Source organism: Acomys russatus, chromosome 1 (genome assembly GCF_903995435.1).
Source record: "Acomys russatus chromosome 1, mAcoRus1.1, whole genome shotgun sequence".
Classification (NCBI taxonomy): domain Eukaryota; kingdom Metazoa; phylum Chordata; class Mammalia; order Rodentia; family Muridae; genus Acomys; species Acomys russatus.
In genome coordinates, this window is record NC_067137.1 from 14,804,689 (window position 1) to 14,822,809 (window position 18,121).

At 39.4% G+C, this 18,121-nt stretch overlaps 1 protein-coding gene across 1 annotated transcript in view; it reads left to right on the forward strand.

The window, feature by feature from the left end:
• Window positions 1–18,121, forward strand: part of Prkd3 (protein kinase D3) — a 65,979-nt gene that overhangs the window by 27,081 nt on the left and 20,777 nt on the right. The window contains exons 3-9 of the mRNA XM_051166080.1: window positions 7,587–7,725; window positions 9,722–9,853; window positions 11,403–11,560; window positions 13,588–13,780; window positions 14,347–14,424; window positions 16,649–16,832; window positions 17,774–17,897. Of these exons, the coding sequence (XP_051022037.1) occupies window positions 7,587–7,725; window positions 9,722–9,853; window positions 11,403–11,560; window positions 13,588–13,780; window positions 14,347–14,424; window positions 16,649–16,832; window positions 17,774–17,897 (1,008 nt within the window). The remainder of the gene's footprint in view (window positions 1–7,586; window positions 7,726–9,721; window positions 9,854–11,402; window positions 11,561–13,587; window positions 13,781–14,346; window positions 14,425–16,648; window positions 16,833–17,773; window positions 17,898–18,121) is intronic.

Sequence of the window (18,121 nt, forward strand, 5' to 3'; positions counted from 1 at the left end):
AGAACAGCAGGACTCCTCAACACTAACCAGAGATTGGGACCAGATAATTTTAAGACGGAGCCTGTCCTGTGTACCTACTAAATGTCCACAAACTCAAGTCTGAACACCAGGAATGTATAAAGACGCCACCATGTACCTTCTGAGGCAAGATGGTCTCCGTTGAGCACCCGAGAGGCGTACACCTGCAGCTGTGTTCATTCCTGAGCGCTCCCACCTGTGCTGCTTGCCTCCTGGTCGGCTTCCTTGTCCCACGTGCTTCTTCTCTTCCATGACAATGGAATGTTTAGAAGGCACATAAACAACTTTATTGGGTGTGTCTTATGTTTTAAGGGTAAATATAAAATAGCAACAGCAGTCTTCCCTCCCTCCACTCTGCCCCATGAACAGGAACAGCAGATTCACAGATGTAATCCAGAGTTGGTTTGCATTATTTTGCCAGAATATTTTTTTTTTCCTTTTAAAATGATAAGAGGGTAGAAAAGTGACTTTTTCCATTATTCCTTATTCTACTGAAGTACAGCTTAGAAGAGCAAGCCATTATCTACGAAAAGCTTCTGCTTTCTGTGCATTTCACTGACAGGTTATTTCTTGATAGATTTTGAAATACAAAGTGCTTTTGTTTGTGGGTTTCAATGTTTTGCTCGTGCTTTTCCCACGTCATGTGATCCAGGCCAGCCTCCAAATCCCTGTTTCTCCAAGGATGACCTTGAGCTTCAGCTCCTCAGCCTCCTGCTCTACAAAGTTGGGACCACACGTGTGTGCCTCTCTGCTCGGCTTGTTCAGGACTATCGCATAGCCCCTATGCACCAAGAGTCATTCTAGAAAAAGAAGACTCATTCTGAGGAATAGTTGATTTTGGAGGTTTAAGGATCAATGAATTATTAAAAATAGACAAAAATGTAAATAAACATACCTTAAGCATATGAAAGAAATGGTCAGCCTTGTAAAATGGACAAATCCCAAGTCAGGGCCAGGGGACGACTCCATGGATAGGATAAAGCTCTCCCCATAAGCATGAGAACCAAAGTGCAGATCCCAGAATCTGCACGGGAGCAGGCCATGGTGGCTGCCAGGGAGGCAGAGGCAGGGAGTCCGGGGACAAGTTGGCTAGACCTGCTAGAACCTGTGAGTCTTGGGTTCATGGAAAGGTCTTGCCACCTTAAATAAAGCGAAGAATATACACACACCACCAACACACACGCGTTACAAAGGGGGGTGAAGTACAGGTTAAACTACACAGAGTGCTATTTTTCATATAAGAGCAACAAACTTGATAATGCACTTAGAAAATAACGTGATAAAGAACTCCTTTATCTTATTCTATTTTCGTGTGTATTGTGTTGATGTGTGTAATTGCATGACTTCTGCATGTGTGGGCTCACATGTATGCAGATATGGTGCACATATATGTAAAGGCCTGCGGTTGATGTCAGGAGTCATCCCCAATTGCTCTTGCACTTGTGTTCATTGAGGCAGGGTCTCTCGGTCGAACCCACGCTCACTGATGTGACTAGTCTTGCTAGCCGACTTGCTCTGGGACTCCCAATCTCGCCTTCCAATTGCAGGAGGGCCACCATACCCACCTCACATTTACATGGGGTCTAGGATTTGAACTCCAGTCCTTGCATTTGCTTGTGGGCAGGTGCTGAGCCATCTCCCCTGCCCCACAAACAATATTTTGCATATAGACATATAAGTTGGTATAGCCTTTATGAAGACCAATTGGTCAGTATCTGAAAGTTTCATGTATATGTACACTTTGACCTAGGAAATATTCTGAGAAATTTTTCCCATACATACACTCCAGACATGGTAAAGATATCAATGTGATTACTCACTGACTATTGTTTATAATAACAAAATATTGGAAACAGTAATTGCTAATGTTCATAGCACATTCAACTCATCAGGAATCCAAGTTTTTTATGGTACATTAACTTGTTTAATTTTCATGGGAACTGCCAAGTATGCTCTATTTTACAGATAGATAAACTATGGTTAATATTATTCAATTAATAAGATTTGAATTCAGGGCCTGGGGTGATGGCTTTAGTAAAGTGCTTGCTTTAGGACTAGAAGACCTAAATTTCATCCCCAGAACATAAAAATCTGAGCGCAGTCAGGCTGGCTAGAATGTAGTGAGGATGTCGCTTTCCCTGTGTGGTCTGCCTCCTCAGTACTCCAAAGCCCAGCCTAATAATGAGGTGAGGGTCAGACAGATCCACTAGTGAGGCATCCTCTAAAACACATGACCAGTAAGCAACATAGTCAAAGTCTCCCAAAACTGCAAAGTCTGAGAAAGTTTCACATAGTACCTGGCAGCTCACGGTCATAGAGATTCACGGATGGGATCCTGAAAGAAGAAAGGACATTAGGTAAAATCTAAGGAAATCCAAACAACAAGTGTTGGTAATAGGAAAACTGGATAAATGGGAACACTGTGTAATGTCTGAATCTTCTGTACATCTAAAACTGTTTTTAAAATAAAAACTAGTAAGCATAGGGAATAGTATGTTTAAAAAGTTTTTCAAATTCACACATCCATTTGAGAAGAAAACCTGAACATCATTTGTTTATAATATTTTAAATGTTTTATTAAATCTTTGAGACTTCAATGCAATTTATTTTTATCATACTCACCTCCATCCCTCTCCCTAACCCTTTCAGATCTACCCCACATCCGTACACCCCCAAACTTGGCTCCCAGTTTTTCTTTGAGTAACTTGAGTCCATTTGTGCTGGATGTGGAGCCATCCACCTGAGCACAGGCAACCTTACCGGGAGCCATGCCCTTAAACACTGACTCTCCATCGCCTGTTCCAGCCTCCTCTGTGCTGGAATGATGGCGGGCTTGACCTTGAGCAAGTCTTCACAGGTATCCCTCGCTGCTGAGAGAGTTTGTGGGCACCGAGGTCCTGTCACGTCCAGAAGATTCTGTGTCACTGCAGTCTACACCAGCCTTGGGGTGTTGAGTGGGGTGAATTTCTTCACAATTTCGGAGTGGCTGTCATGTGTGAGTGAAGTTGAGTCACAGTCTCATTGTGAAGACCAAATATCGAATCTTAAAACTCACGAGTAGCAAATATCTTTATATGCGTTTTTTCAGGTTGTTTCTGTTTATTTTTGTATGTTGTTTAGACATTTTTAAAGCTATGTGCTTATGGTTAATTTCCTGTTTCTTTTTAGATGTTTATCTTTATTATAGTCAAGCTTCTAAATCTTGAATGTTTTAAAACATTGGCCATAGTGGTTCCCTGAATTTCAGGGACAATATTAAATCTTGATTTTTTTTTTTCAGTCTGTTTTCTGTTATTTTGATTCTGACATTTGCTTTCAGATAATTTCTCACTGTCTTTTTTGTTTGTTTTTTGTTTTTCGAGACAGGGGTTCTCTGTGTAGCCTTGGCTGTCCTGGACTCGCTTTGTAGACCAGGCTGGCCTTGAATTCACAGCGATCCACCTGCCCCTGCCTCCCGAGTGCTGGGATTAAAGGTGTGTGCCACCATGCTCGGCCTAAAACTTTTTAAACTAACATATTAACCATACAATTTATATGATTTCTATCTTAACAAAATTAAACTACTATAATAAATTGCAGGTTTTTTTCCACAAGCCAGTCATTAAACCTTTTTCTCTAGTCCCGTAGCTTCCTAAGGCTGCGGCCCTTACTACAGCTCCTCATGATGTATGTGTGTGCCCATAATCACAGGTATTTCTGTTGCTACTTCATGACTGTAACTTTGCTGTTGTTATGAATCTTAATGTAAATGTCTGTGTTTTCCAATGGTCTTGAGCAACCCCTGTGAAAGTGTCATTTGACCCCCAAAGGGGTTGTGACCCACCCAAAGGTTGAGAACTACTGCTCTAGTCACTCAGTAATTCGTCAGATTTTGGGGTGAGTATTTTGTGAACATATTTGCTTATCTAGAAAATAACTTTTACTGTTATCACCAACAGCCTTTTGACATACAAATATTATTTTTTTAAATAATTATTTGTAATATTTTCTGCACTCTTTCTCCTACCTGTGCTTGGGTGTTTGTTTGCATATTCATTTATCTACGTGGTGCTGAGGGTTGGCCTGGGCAGTGCACATGCTAGAAAAGCACAGGGCCACGCCCTATCCTCAGATGATGCTACTGTTATCCCTTAGGTAACGTGTAGTGCAGTGTTGTTTTATATTGTCTCTAAGCTATGTGTTTATTTGAATGCTGCTTTCCTTCTTTGACTCGTGTTTTTAGGTTTTAATGGTTTTCATTTACTACCAGTAGAGTCTTGTGCTCTGACGATGTCAGGGTTAGTGGCCCATATGACTAACCAGAGATGCCTTCTGGAGAAAAACAGTGTCTCCCCCCAGTTTCCTCCTGTGTAACCCAAACCCTGATAACGCCTTCCCAACCAGCAGCTTCAGCCTTTCTTCAGGGATTTGCTCAGCTCGTTTTCTGGTCCAGGCCCTCTGAGGGCTGTTTGTAAATGACAGGTCCATTTTTCCCATCTTGCCTCTAACCCTTACCTCTTCCCTCTTAGAATGTAAAATATTTTGAACTATGAGCATTTATTAATTACAGTGCTAGGAATTAGACATAGTCATCAGCAAATTTAGTTTTGACAAATCTCCTTATAAAGCCAGCAAGCAGTGTTGTTGTCCCATTTTATAACTAAGCTGATAACGTTTCTCAGTAACTTATTTGCCCTTATTCCAGAATTTATCTTTATTTCATTTGTCGTTTACTGTCACGTTGTTTAATATCTGGCTTATTTCCATTTTTCCTGTTAGATTGTAAGCTTTTCAAAGATACAGGATGTTTTCTCATTACAACTACTGTCCATACATTGTATTAGCAAATATACCAGAAATACTATTTTAAAAATCATTTTTATTCATTCAAATATTTGTTAGAGATTTTAATTTTTATGAGGGTGAAATATGAAATTCCTTTTTAAGTTCAGGGGTGCTGCAACTAAGTAAGTTCTGAAGCTGATTCGGTCTCTGAGTAAATCATTTAGCAAAACTTAAAATCTTAATTTTAGAATTCAAACAAAAATCTGGCTTTTTATTTATGTCTTTTCAACTAAAAATAATTACTATGTTAGATATATATTAAAGCATATTGTAAACTGTGATAAATACTATTGATAACTCAAATAATTGAAAGTAGAGTTAGTATTATAAAAATTCTGAGTATTTCTATATGTTGCCATTATTTGGCATGTTTTAAAAATACAAGGAAACCCTTAACTTTCTAAAGGAGCCACTGTTTTTTTTTTTTAATATTTATTTATTTATTATGTATGCAGTATTCTGCCTAAATGCCAGAAGAGAGTACCAGATCTCATTATAGGTGGTTGTGAGCCACCATATTGTTTCTGGGAATTGAACTCAGGACCTTTGAAAGAGCAGACAGTGCTCTTAACTGCTGAGCCATCTCTCCAGCCTGTAAGCCACTGCTTTCAACTTAAGAAAAATAATTTTGAGAAAAGATTTGAAATTGTTTCTGAGAGCTGTGCAGAGCATTTCTGGTAGGAAAAATAATGTCTGATAATAAGATAATAATAAGGAAAACCAAGATGGTTATTATATCTAAAACATCTGCCATACTATCTGAGACTGCTAACAGTGGGCTATAAATTTTTCATGCTTGTTGTTCCCCAGTGAGCTGAGTAAATAACAAAACATGTTTAATTTCGTGGTCAAGTTGCTGTGTTATGAAACCAATCAGAGAAATATCTTTTGTGATTCCTCACCAAGTAGTGCCGTCATATGAGGTAGTGCATGAGCAATGTCGTCTCCAACATCCTGCGACAAGCACAGTAACAGCTTAATATGACTGATGAATGTCAGACCATTCAGCACAAACCAGCGACATACTATACTGTATATTAAAGGACACCTATGGTGTTATCTTCTGAGAACCAAGGAATTTTCTACAGCATCATGTTCCAAGGCACTAGTAAATTGGAATTATTTTGTAAAGCAAATATTAAAAATTCTTTTTTTTTTTTTTTTTTTTTTTTTTTGAGACAGGGTTTCTCTGTGTAGCCTTGGCTGTCCTGGACTCACTTTGTAGACCAGGCTGGCCTCGAACTCACAGAAATCTGCCTGCCTCTGCCTCCTGAGTGCTGGGATTAAAGGCGTGCACCACCATGCCCAGCTCTTATTGTTTCCCTAAAAATTATTAATATTTCACCAAGTGTAATGGTACATGTCTTTCATCCCAGTATGCAGGAGGCTGTCTGGCCTAAGTAGCAAGTTCTTAGCCATCCAGGACTGCATACTGAGACCCTGTCTCAAACAAACAAAAACTCTTAACTCGTGGATGGAGAGATGGCTCAGAGGTTAAGAGCACTGTCCGCTCTTCCAAAGGTCCTGAGTTCAGTTCTCAGCAAACACATGGTGGCTCACAACCATCTATAATGAGATCTGGTGCCCTCTTCTGGCAGGCAGCGGTATATGCAGGCAGAATACTATATACATAATAAAAAATAAATCTTCAAAAAACCCTCTTAATTCTAAGGTACTTTCTTCAAAGTATTTGACACACATTTTCATATTTTGTTCCACGCATGAATGTCCTAAGTATTATAAACATGGACTCGTAGGATAGTACATGTAGGGCATGTGTGGAAAGACCTCAAGCCTCTATCTAGAACAGAGATGACTTTTGCTTCGTAATCACAGTAAATGGACCTAAGTGCTAGGTGTGTGCTCAAGCTGAAGTCAGTGCTCCTGTGACTCCTGTCAGAGGATTCTTTGGTCTGCAGCTCGTCCTGAGATGATGTAGGTGCTCTGTTTCGTACTGTTCAGCATGATAGCTGCAGCTAAGGTGCCAGTCAGGCACTTGCAGTATGGCTAGAGTGACTAAGAAAATAATTTATTTTAAATTTACATTGTTTCAAATTCAAATAACTATGGTGAGTAGTTATGCTATAGCAAATATTTGAGATACTCTGCTTATATAGAGAAAAATTAATACTTTGGCTCAGTGTTAGAGGCTCCAGCCCACAACTGGTTGACTCCATTGCATTGGACAGCATACCACAGCAGGATCGAACTGTTCGTTCTTAGTCAGAGAGCAAGAAAGAACCCAGAAGACAGCAGAGTTGCAAAGCGCCCTTTAAGACCTTCTCCTATCCCATGTGCCACACACTCATTGCACAGAAGGACTCCAGGACCTCTTAGAAGGGCACCATGGAGCTCAAGCCTTTCACACACGGGCATTTTACACATCACATCCAAACAAAAGCAGTAGCTGGCCATGTATTGAGCAGCACAGCTGTAGTGGACGCAAACAGCTACTTGCTTTTAGGGATGAAAATAGAATGAGTGGAAGATTATGTTCTCTTATAGCAATTAGAAGTCTGCAATTTGTAAGAGATGTGTGTTCTAAGGTACTGTTTATTTGCAAATTTACTTTTCTGTTTTCGAGCTTTAAAATTAACCAGAATGTTTGAGTGCAAGGTTCACTTTCTAGATATTAAAGGAGTTGTTAGTAACCAGGAGTAATCCAGGACACTTTAAAATGATTTTATAGACTACTTGTAGCAGCAGAAAGCCATGGGGTACTGATTCAGGGCTGTCTCCCACAGTTTCCAGAGTGTGGATTCTTTGGCATGTATGATAAAATTCTTCTCTTTCGCCACGACATGAACTCGGAAAACATTCTGCAGCTGATTACCTCAGCAGATGAAATTCATGAAGGAGATCTTGTAGAAGTTGTCCTGTCAGGTAAGCAAGTGGCTCCTCTTGTTTTGTTTTCCCCCTTTTACTTTTTTCCTACAAAGTATTTTCTATACGAGTTCTATGTTCTGCGGCACTTGGCCTTAGTACTATGTAATTGTTTGCTTCTTTAATGTGTAGTAATGGTTTTTGTGGGGTTTTCATCTCAGGAAGGTTATAGCACAATGAGAAAAATAGGAAAACAAACTGAATTACTTAAGTGTCTTGAAGCTTGGGGAATTGCCAGTTAAACTGAAAAGAAATTCTTTCAGTGGGTTGAAAACATAAAATAAGATGAGAGTTGTTTCCTTTTCCCATTTCTGTTAATAGTGTAGATAAGAGAACTAAAGTTCCAAAAAGAGAAACTGGATTTTAAAAAGAAATATTAACAATTTAGAAGAGAAGCTGGGCACAGTGGTACACACCTGTAATCCCAGCACCCGGCGAGGCACAAATAGGCGGGTCTTTGTGAGTTCAAGGCCAGCCTGGTCTACAAAGCCCAAACAAAGACTTGGAAGAGAAAGTGACAGTGCTGGTTACTTGTATGACTTAAGAAGTGCTTCTTCCCTTCCTGTCCCCGAGGACATCCCCACTTCTGCCTCTGCCTTGCCCTGTCTTGCCATTCTTTGTTCCCTAACTTCCACTATTTCTAGTCTTACCCAGCACATGGGCAGGATGGCCAGTGAGTAGTGTGAGGGAAGGAAGAATGTCCCCATGGTGGCATACTTTGAATTGACAAGAAAGGAAGCAAGTGGTCAGCCGCACACCCTGAGTCTGCCTGTGTTACCCTCCGAGGATCAGTGTTTAGCCTAACGGTGACATCCTCATGACCATCGCTTCCCTCTACTGTTCCAAACAATTGTCATCCAACTTCTGACCCTTACCCCTGCCGCGCCCCCTGCGTTGGGCATGCCACACTACAGCCTCACCTGCCTTCCTCCTCATTCACAAGAGATGTATGTGCTTTTCTCCTCTAAGTCATCATCACACCCATTTCCTCGTGGCTCTGGACCTTTTGTCAAACCATAGGGACGTCACTGGTGACTTTCAGATGAAGTGAGAGAGCCACTCCCTTGCTCATGAAGAGAAAGGAGTATCTCCTGAGAATGTCCTTGAAATCAGTATCTATTCTTACAGAAACATTGTGACAATGAGGTTAAATTCCATAGCACTTTTTTTTGTCTTGTTTTGTTTTTCAAGAGTGGGTTTCTCTGTGTAGCCTTGGCTGTCCTGGACTTGCTTTGTAGACCAGGCTGGCCTCAAACTCACAGAGATCCACCTGCCTCTGCCTCCCGAGTGCTGGAATTACAGGCGTGTGCCACCACCACCTGACTCCATAGCACTTTTATTTTTATATTTTACTTCAATGTTTTTTTTTTCTCAGTCTGTCCTAAGCGAAACAGTTTTGAATGGGCTAAAGAAGATGTAATAGCTATTTGCCATCTTGTCATTATAAGACAATGCTTTTGGAATACCTCGCCTACAGACTTCTAACTTGGCTTATTTTGAGCTTAACTCAAGAACTGCTTTTTTTTTTTTTTTTTTTTTTTATCATAGGAATAGAGGAGGGGGAGAGAGAATGGAACTGAAAGGAGGGGAGGGAGGGGCTACAACCAGGATATAAGTGAATAAATAAATTAATAAGAAAAATCATAGTATTTGGCAAAAGGATGGCTCAGCAGAAAAAGGCCTCTGCCACCAAGTCTAATGACCTGATTTTGGTCCCTGGAACATACATGGGAGGAGGCGAGAACTCAATGCCTACAGGGATCCTCCACACATGCTATGGCACTTGCTCTTCTCCTAACACATGTGTACACACACAATAAGTACATTAATAAAATGTTTTATCAGTTTTATATGCCAAAAATTACTTATTTTGTAGTGAGATGAGACTTTCTGAGACATTACCTTGTGCTTTGATATAAATGAATATGATGGCCATTCCTAACTTACTTGTAATTATAACTATAGTTTAATGCTTTGTTTTTGTTTTGTTAAAAAGCTTTGGCCACAGTAGAAGACTTCCAGATCCGCCCTCATGCTCTCTACGTACATTCTTATAAGGCACCTACTTTCTGTGATTACTGTGGTGAAATGCTCTGGGGATTGGTACGTCAAGGGTTAAAATGTGAAGGTGAGTGCTTTCAAATTTGTGTATTAATTTGAAAGAAGATTTTGCATTTGCCTTTTGAATTATCAGTGAAAGACAAAGATCATAGTGGGTGTCTAGATAGTAAGGATTTAGAATTACAAAGATGAGGACTCTGATCTTTCCTCTGCCTCCACCTACTGGTTCCTTTGTATAAGCAACTTAGTCAGCCTTTCTGGAGACTGGCTTCTCTGTGGAAGGTATTCTACTCTACCAGTTTCATAAATGGCTAAAGGAACGTGAGTAAAATATCTGACACAAACAGTGCTTTGATAACTGTTAACCACTTATTATTAATAGATCTTTATTATATTTTTAGTTTTTTCTGTACAGTGGTAAATTTGTCAGCTTGTTGTAAGTTAGAATTTCTAGGGAGTAGGCCACAGTGCATAAATCTGATTAAGAAGCAGTCTTCTACTGTAGAGGGCAAGTTAACTCTTTTTGTAAAGTATCAGCAGGGAAATACTTTTATTTAGGCTTTGCAGGCTGTGTGGTCTCTATTGTGTCTAACCTCTGCTATTATAATATAAGGCTAACCTTAGGACCCAGAGAGATGGCTCATCTGCTGAGAGCACTTGCTGCTTCTTCAGAGGAGCTGGGTTCAGTTCCCAGCACCCACATGGTACCTTGCACCAGGGCATGTATGTGCTATATATACATACGTGAAGACAAAGCATTCATAAACAGAAATTTTAAAAATAAGTATTTAAAAACCGAGCAATTAGCCATAGAATATAGGGAAATAGGCAGCAGAGTTTGTTCCAATAAAATATATTTTTAGAGTAAAGGAGATGTCTTGGTCAGTACAGTCAAGCCACACAAGGAGGAGGACCTGAGTTCTGTCCCCTGGACCCTTGTAAAAAGCTGGGTGTAGTGACATGTGTTTGGGAAGTTTGGAGGCAAGAGAACCCCTAGGATTTTCTTACAGTTTCAGGTCCCAGTGAGGGACCCTGCCCTCCAGATAAGGTGGATATCTCCTAAGTAATAGCAGCTAAAGTTGGTGTCTAGTCTCCACACTCATACACGGATGACACGTGCAACTTTTGTGTTATATAGTTACATAACACTAATATTCTATTATTCTTTATTATTGTATTATATTCATGAGCACTGAGATTTGAGTGCCATGTAATTTTCTCACCATTAAAGGTTTGTTGCACAAGCCACCGTGGGCTACTGGGTAGTACTTGAAGACAGTAGCTCTCAAGCTTTTGCCAAGTATTCATAAAGCATGCTTTGCCCAGCTCCACCACCAGAGTTTCTCAGTCTGTACATTAGGGGATGAGTCTACTAACTTAGGTTTCCCATACATTTCCAGGTGGTTGACTTCGCTATAATAAGTCAAAATTCACTGCTCCAGTTAATTTAGCTTTTCTAAATAGCCCTTTGTACACATTTTCTAGTCTTGAATTTGTTACATTCCACATACTGTTAATGTGAGTTCTTAATTAAGGTTGGTATTGTCGCCAGAGAAAATAACATTTCAAATAGTTACATCTTAAATTTTTATACTTTACTGTTAAATTTTATTTAGGATGTGGATTAAATTATCATAAACGATGTGCCTTCAAGATTCCCAATAACTGTAGTGGAGTAAGGAAGAGACGTCTGTCAAATGTGTCTCTGCCAGGACCTGGCCTCTCAGTGCCGAGACCCCTGCAGCCTGAGTGTGTGCCCCTTCTCAGTGAAGAGGTATGTATTCTCAGATCATAGAAGGCAATCTACTAGTTATTCCTAGTGATGGTACAAGACACATGACATCCTAGAACAGGTAATACCAGGGTATAGAAATGTTCCTACTCGTAAGGCACTTTAAATGTAATAATGAAGACAAGGCTACCAAAAGCGAGCCTCCTTCTCTCACACTTTGGCGCTCAGTCTCCATACTTTATTACTTAGTCTTACACGTAACGATAGGCCAGGGTTCAGGGTTCAGGGTAGAAGGCTTATCCATTGATTTTAATCTGTGAGTATACATATTTAGATGGGGGTAGGATTTAAATAACCCTGTGACCAGTGCAGCCACAGATGCAGTTGTACCTGGCATCCGTGCTCTATACTATGTCTCCAGTTCCCTGATAACAGCAAGACCTGAACAAAGACACTAGCCAGCCATTGGCAGATAAAAAGACCTGCTAGAAGATCTCTTCTTTTCCAGAATGTCCTGTATATTTGGTGACTAAAAACTAAATCAGTCTTAGTGTGATTTGTATGATTTGAACTTGAGACAGACCAACAATAGTAGATGCAGGAGATGCAAAGTAGACGCACACATTCACAACAAGCTCAGAACACCGTTTCTGACAGTGAAGACACAAGGACTTTAATGGGAGCTTTTCAGTCATCTGGGGCAGTTGTTCAGCCTTTGTGCTTAAACATGCAATTTTGTTTATATTGTTTTGTGTTCCAAATATATAACATAGCACTTAGCATATAATAATCAGCGGATGGTGTAGTCAGTGCCTGGAATGTGCTGTCTTGAGCTGGCCTATACTTTAGTTTGATTATTCTCTTTATTTAAAGAGAGTTGTAGTTAACAAAAATCCACTTATCTTTGAAGCTATATAAACATTATTAATGGTTCTTTATTTAATTTTTTTAGCTTCACTTGGAGCAAAGAAAACCTCCAAAAAACTGGAAAGTATCTGCAATATCAAGGAACTGCTTAAAAATCTAATTATTATCACTAATGATATTTAGTTTCCATTTTTGTTTGTTTGGTTTTGGTTTTGGTTTTTGTCTGCCACCATTTAATTCAAATTTCTGCAAACATGTCCTAGTATTGTTGGGAAATTTTGAAGCTAAGTTTTGCTTCAGGCTATATTCAGTAATATAGTGTGAGCAGTGACAGTGACTCCCACATTGATTGCTCTCCTGTGATGAACTGCTTGAGCAGCTGTGAGTGGGTGTTACCATTTGTTGTAATTCATTGTAAGTTGTAGGGTTTATTATAAAATGCTAAATGTATCTGGCAAATATTAATCAGTATGTGTGTGGTGTGTGTGTGTGTGTAAGGTAGGGTAGTTGGGGATGGAAAAGATAGAAAGCTATTAGATTAGTTGAGGAACCTGCTTTTGTTGGTGGTAAAATGAGCGCCATTATAAATGGCGTTGGCAACAATCCCTCCCTAAACAGCAAAGTCATTCAGTAGGTCCCAAGTGAGAACACACTTTAGGCTAACACCAAGGTGGGAAATGGATCAAGTCCATTGGGCGCTTCACTGCGGAAGGAGGGCAAGACTAGACAGGGGCTGCATCATGAAATGCTCATTATTTGGCCCTGTGATCACACCTTGTTCAACATTTTTATTCTATCTTCTCAACACCAGCTGTGATTTTGGCAAGGGCCTTTTTTCTTAAAGGGTCTATTTTGGAAATGTAGAGGGATAAACCAAATGGCTGGACTGCCATGTGAATTGCCCGCTGTTAGGTCAAATGAGTAGTTCTGTGCAGTAGTCTGGAGCCTGCATTGACACTATCCTAATGATACTGCTTTTCAGCGTGGTTTCTCTACTCTTTAAAATAATTCTCCATACTTTGTAAAGATCTGTACTTCTCTTATGCAAATGTGGTAAATTAAGTCCACAGGAAACTGCTGAGGTCCACAGTTTTCAAATGTTGACTTTAGCATTCCAGATAAGTAACTTGTGCTTATGTTTTGCTCCCAACACTTTGTTTTTTAATACTAACTTACACTGACCCAAGTTACTGGTGTTTTAGTCTCACACTCACCAAGAGCCCAGTAAGAGAATCCCGTCCTGGAGTGGCCGTCCAATATGGATGGAGAAGATGGTGATGTGCAGGGTCAAAGTTCCACACACATTTGCTGTCCACTCTTACGGCCGTCCAACAATATGTCAGTACTGCAAGCGGCTACTGAAAGGCCTTTTTCGCCAAGGAATGCAGTGTAAAGGTAAGATTGGTTACATTCCTGGTACAACTTACGTGTATGCTTTATAATAAATACAAGTTTAAAATATCTGAGTTTCAGAAACATTTACTATAAAAATTCTAATTGTGGTTTAAAAAAAGAAAATTTATATTTATATATGTATATATATGCCAAATTACTTTATCTTCCATGTTTTATACTCTTAAAAAATACAATCAGAGCAACTATATGAGAAATAATAGCACTCACTCATTCTCATTTAAATTAGGTCTAAGACCGCATGGGTGGTAAGTAGAAAATCTGTACATGCCATTAGATTCTGCATGAAGTAAGAAGAGGAGATGTGGAGCTGCCAGGTGTCTGCAGCGTACAAATGGCATTAGCTTTGTTACACAAAGGAGCTGGTCCCTGGTTGGGTTAGGTAACTGAAAAGTTGAAAAACACTGCTAAATGCTATCAGAAGTTGAGACCTGACTACATCCAAGACTTTAGTTCTTAGAGGAAGACACTGTTTTGAGTGATTTAAAGGAAATGTCATTGTATCTGGTTTTACCTTTTAAATAATAAGCTGACTATCTTTATTTTAGACTGCAAATTCAACTGCCATAAACGCTGTGCATCCAAAGTACCAAGAGACTGCCTTGGCGAAGTTACTTTCAATGGAGGTAAAATTACATATTTCTCTTAACTTTTATAGAAGATCAGAAAAAGTCATTACTGTGTACTGTCTGGGTAAAACCGTTTACATATTCTATTTTACTGGCTTTGTCTAAGGTTTTCTTCTGACTTAATAACTAAGCAGAGTACAGAGGTCAGTGACACGACACAGTAGTTAATGCCTCCATCTTTCCTTTAGCGACCTTGCTACTCAGCCTCCAATATCCAGTGGTGCTGCATATCGACTTCCAGATGCACTTAAAATCTGGCAGTCATCTTTATTCTTTATTTATTGACTTTAAATGTAAGAACAACCCTCTCAGGTAATTCTAATAAATGTCTATCACACAAATACATTAAACAATTTGCCTAAGAATTAGAGTCAAGAAGTGGCAGAGCTAGAATTTGAACCCATGTCTGGCTCATTAGTCTAAGTCCTTTTCTCTCAAGTAATCTATGACTGTCCTCTTCCAAAGTAACACTAGTGAAGCCATTACTTGTTTTTGGAAGGAAGGAGTAAAGAACACATGCTCTAAGATCCCAGCATAGTTTGCCCTTAACAGTTTATGTGACTGATAAAAGTAAATCAGTAGTTTTTTAGGAATAGGGTAAGAATTGAAAATTTTAAAAATCCTTGAAAATTTAGTTAACATTTTCTGCATATCTTTCCATGGTTTTCAGTTGTCTTGGGTCTGTTTAGTTCTGAAGGCTGAGAAGTCCAGGGTGTCAGCATGGTCTACATTTGGTGACAGTCTTACCTCCTGGTTCATGGAAGGCACCATTTTGCTACATTGTAACATGCCGGATGGTGTGAATTAGCTCTTTGGGGCACTAATGCAGATCATAGGAACAGAGCCTTCACGGCCTGATCACCTCCACAGGCCCTACCTCCATTACTGTCACCTTAGAAGGTAGATTGAATACCCAGATTTGAGGTAACCCTGCCCTCTGCACCATGGCTAGTTAACATCATTGGCAGTGTATGATTGGCTTTCCAGTGTGCCTCAAGTCTTACCTAGCTTTAAAACTCACACGTTTGTATTCTGTGCCTCTCTACCTTTTTACAAATGGATATGAAATGCTATATATCTATTTTAATGTGCATTTCTCTGGTTACTCATGAGTTTGAACATCTTTCAAGTGTTTGCTGGTTATCTGTGTACCCATTCCACTCCCACCAAATTGCCTGTTCAAATGCTTTGTTTTTGTGATAATTTGACATACTGATCCTTTTTCCATTTACAGTGGACATAATGACTAGATGCTATATTTTTTAGCAACTTTACTGAGCTCTAGTTTGTTTTATAATTTACCCATTTGATATATTCACAAAGTTATGTGGCCATTACTCTGTCTACTGTTACGAATGTTCATTCCCCCCCCCCCCAAAAATTATATAATTCATAGTCACACCCTACTCTACTGTTATGTTTGTCTATTTAAAAAATTGTGTATGTAGTTATACAATAAATATGTAGGCTAGTGGCTGTTTCCTTTTACTTAGCATAATATTTTCAGAATTCATACATATTTTAACCTTTGCCAGTATTTAGTTCTTCATACGGACAAATGATACCACTGTCTGAGAAATTGTTGCACTGATTTATGCAGTCACCAGGCAATAGATGTCTGAGGTGTGGCTACCTTGGGGCTGCTTGGAACAGTGCTGCTGTGCACACATTAATATTACTTGTCCATGGGCATAGGTTTCCTTTCACGTGGGTAGATACACGGTGACTCAGTGGTTAACAGCTTGAAGACCCGCCAGACTTCCAAAGCCACTGCACTGATTTATAGCCCATCAGTATTTAAGTAACTGTTTGGTCTTTTATTATTGAATTTAGAATTTCTTTAAATATTCTGAATACAACCCCTTCATCTGCTGTTTTTTACATATACTTTCTCAGTGGTAGAGCAGTTGCCTAGAATTTGCAAGACCGTGGATTTGATCCCCAGCACACACACCACACAAATAGGAAACAAAGGGATGGGGATTTAGCTCAGTGGTAGAGTGCTTGCTAGGCAAGGCCCTGGGTTGGGTCCTCAGCTCTGGAAAAAAAAAATAAGGTAAAAAAATAAGAAACAAAGACTCCCTCACCTTGAATCTTAAGGATATTTTTCTCAAGTTTTAAAGCTTTAAAGCTTTTTTCCTAGTTAATTTTAAGACTGATCTGATTAGATGCATTGATATTCTATTAATATTAAACTCGGTTCTTTTAAAACTTTTCCTAGAGCCTTCCAGTCTGGGAACTGATGCAGATATACCAATGGATATTGACAATAATGATATGAACAGCGATGGCAGCCGGGGCTTGGATGACTCAGAGGAGCCATCCCCACCAGAAGACAAAATGTTCTTCCTGGACCCGGCTGATCTGGATGTGGAGCGGGATGAAGAGCCTGTTAAGACAATCAGGTAATTCACTAAGCTGCTGCCAAAGGCAAAGGCAGGTCGGGGTCTCCTATTTAGGAAAGGTGGCATTTCTTTAAGTGGAATCTAAAATATAATTTAAAATCTAATTAAATCTTGGCTAATTCTTTATTGCATTTACCACAGTATTTCTAAAATAAATTGTATTACCTTTGCCATCTACTCAAGATAGAAAGTATGAGAATCTACTTTCTTAAACCGAAAAGGACTTCATTTAAATAGAGTCTAGATAAAATATCTTGCTTTGGAGCAGCTCCCTCAAGGTGCCAGTATTAGACCATTAATTGAAGCAACCGGTTTCTTCACAGATACAGGTTACCAGGTGGTAAAATCAGCAGTGAGGACTACGGTCCTGAGATGTTTCCATACACACACACCAAGTTGCACATTTTCTCCAGCTGTAATATAACCTGATTTTACTTATTACAGTGTTTAATTTTCTTAATACCTATAAATAATTTTCCCTAACAGTTTTTTTCTCTAATATGATCAACTGATTTTGAAATTTGAGCCATATAAAGTTGAGTAAACATGTTTTGCCTTATGAATTTATTCTTCTGCCTAGGGCAAGAAAATTCCTCAGCAGCAAACCCAAATGACTTCCCAGGCTCCAGATCAGCTGGCTGGAAGATCCCTTCTGCTCCATCCTTCATCTCCCCACCCCCTCTCCGCCCTCTCATGTGTGTCCATGTCCTCCCAGAAAAGATCACAGCAAACATGATTAGTCACAGTGTTGTAATAGTCTGATAAGTTAGCTGTTTATCTGTGTAACAGGGCTAATTTATTTTCAAGTCACTGACTTCTTACGATATTTTGAAAAATATTAGCTCAGTTATCTTTTTAAAACTTGGTGAGGCTGTAGTATGTGTGATGCTTTTTAAAATAGATATTGAAAATATTGATGATCAATTTTAAATATTTTTTAGTCCATCCACAAGCAATAATATCCCATTGATGAGGGTTGTGCAGTCCATCAAGCACACAAAGAGGAGGAGCAGCACAATGGTGAAGGAGGGGTGGATGGTCCACTACACCAGCAGGGACAACCTGGTCAGTAAGCACACACGTTTGCATATGCCAGTAAAATTGATGATGGTCTCTACTTCATGCACTTGGTGAATTAAGATAAGGATGAAATATATATATATATAAAGACTACATACACTACAGCAATGTGTAAAAGTGAGGCTTGAGCAATAGTGAATATTCAAAGGAGCATCGAAGTAAGGACTCACAACGTAACTGTAGCTGAAGATGGGAAGAATTAGAATTGC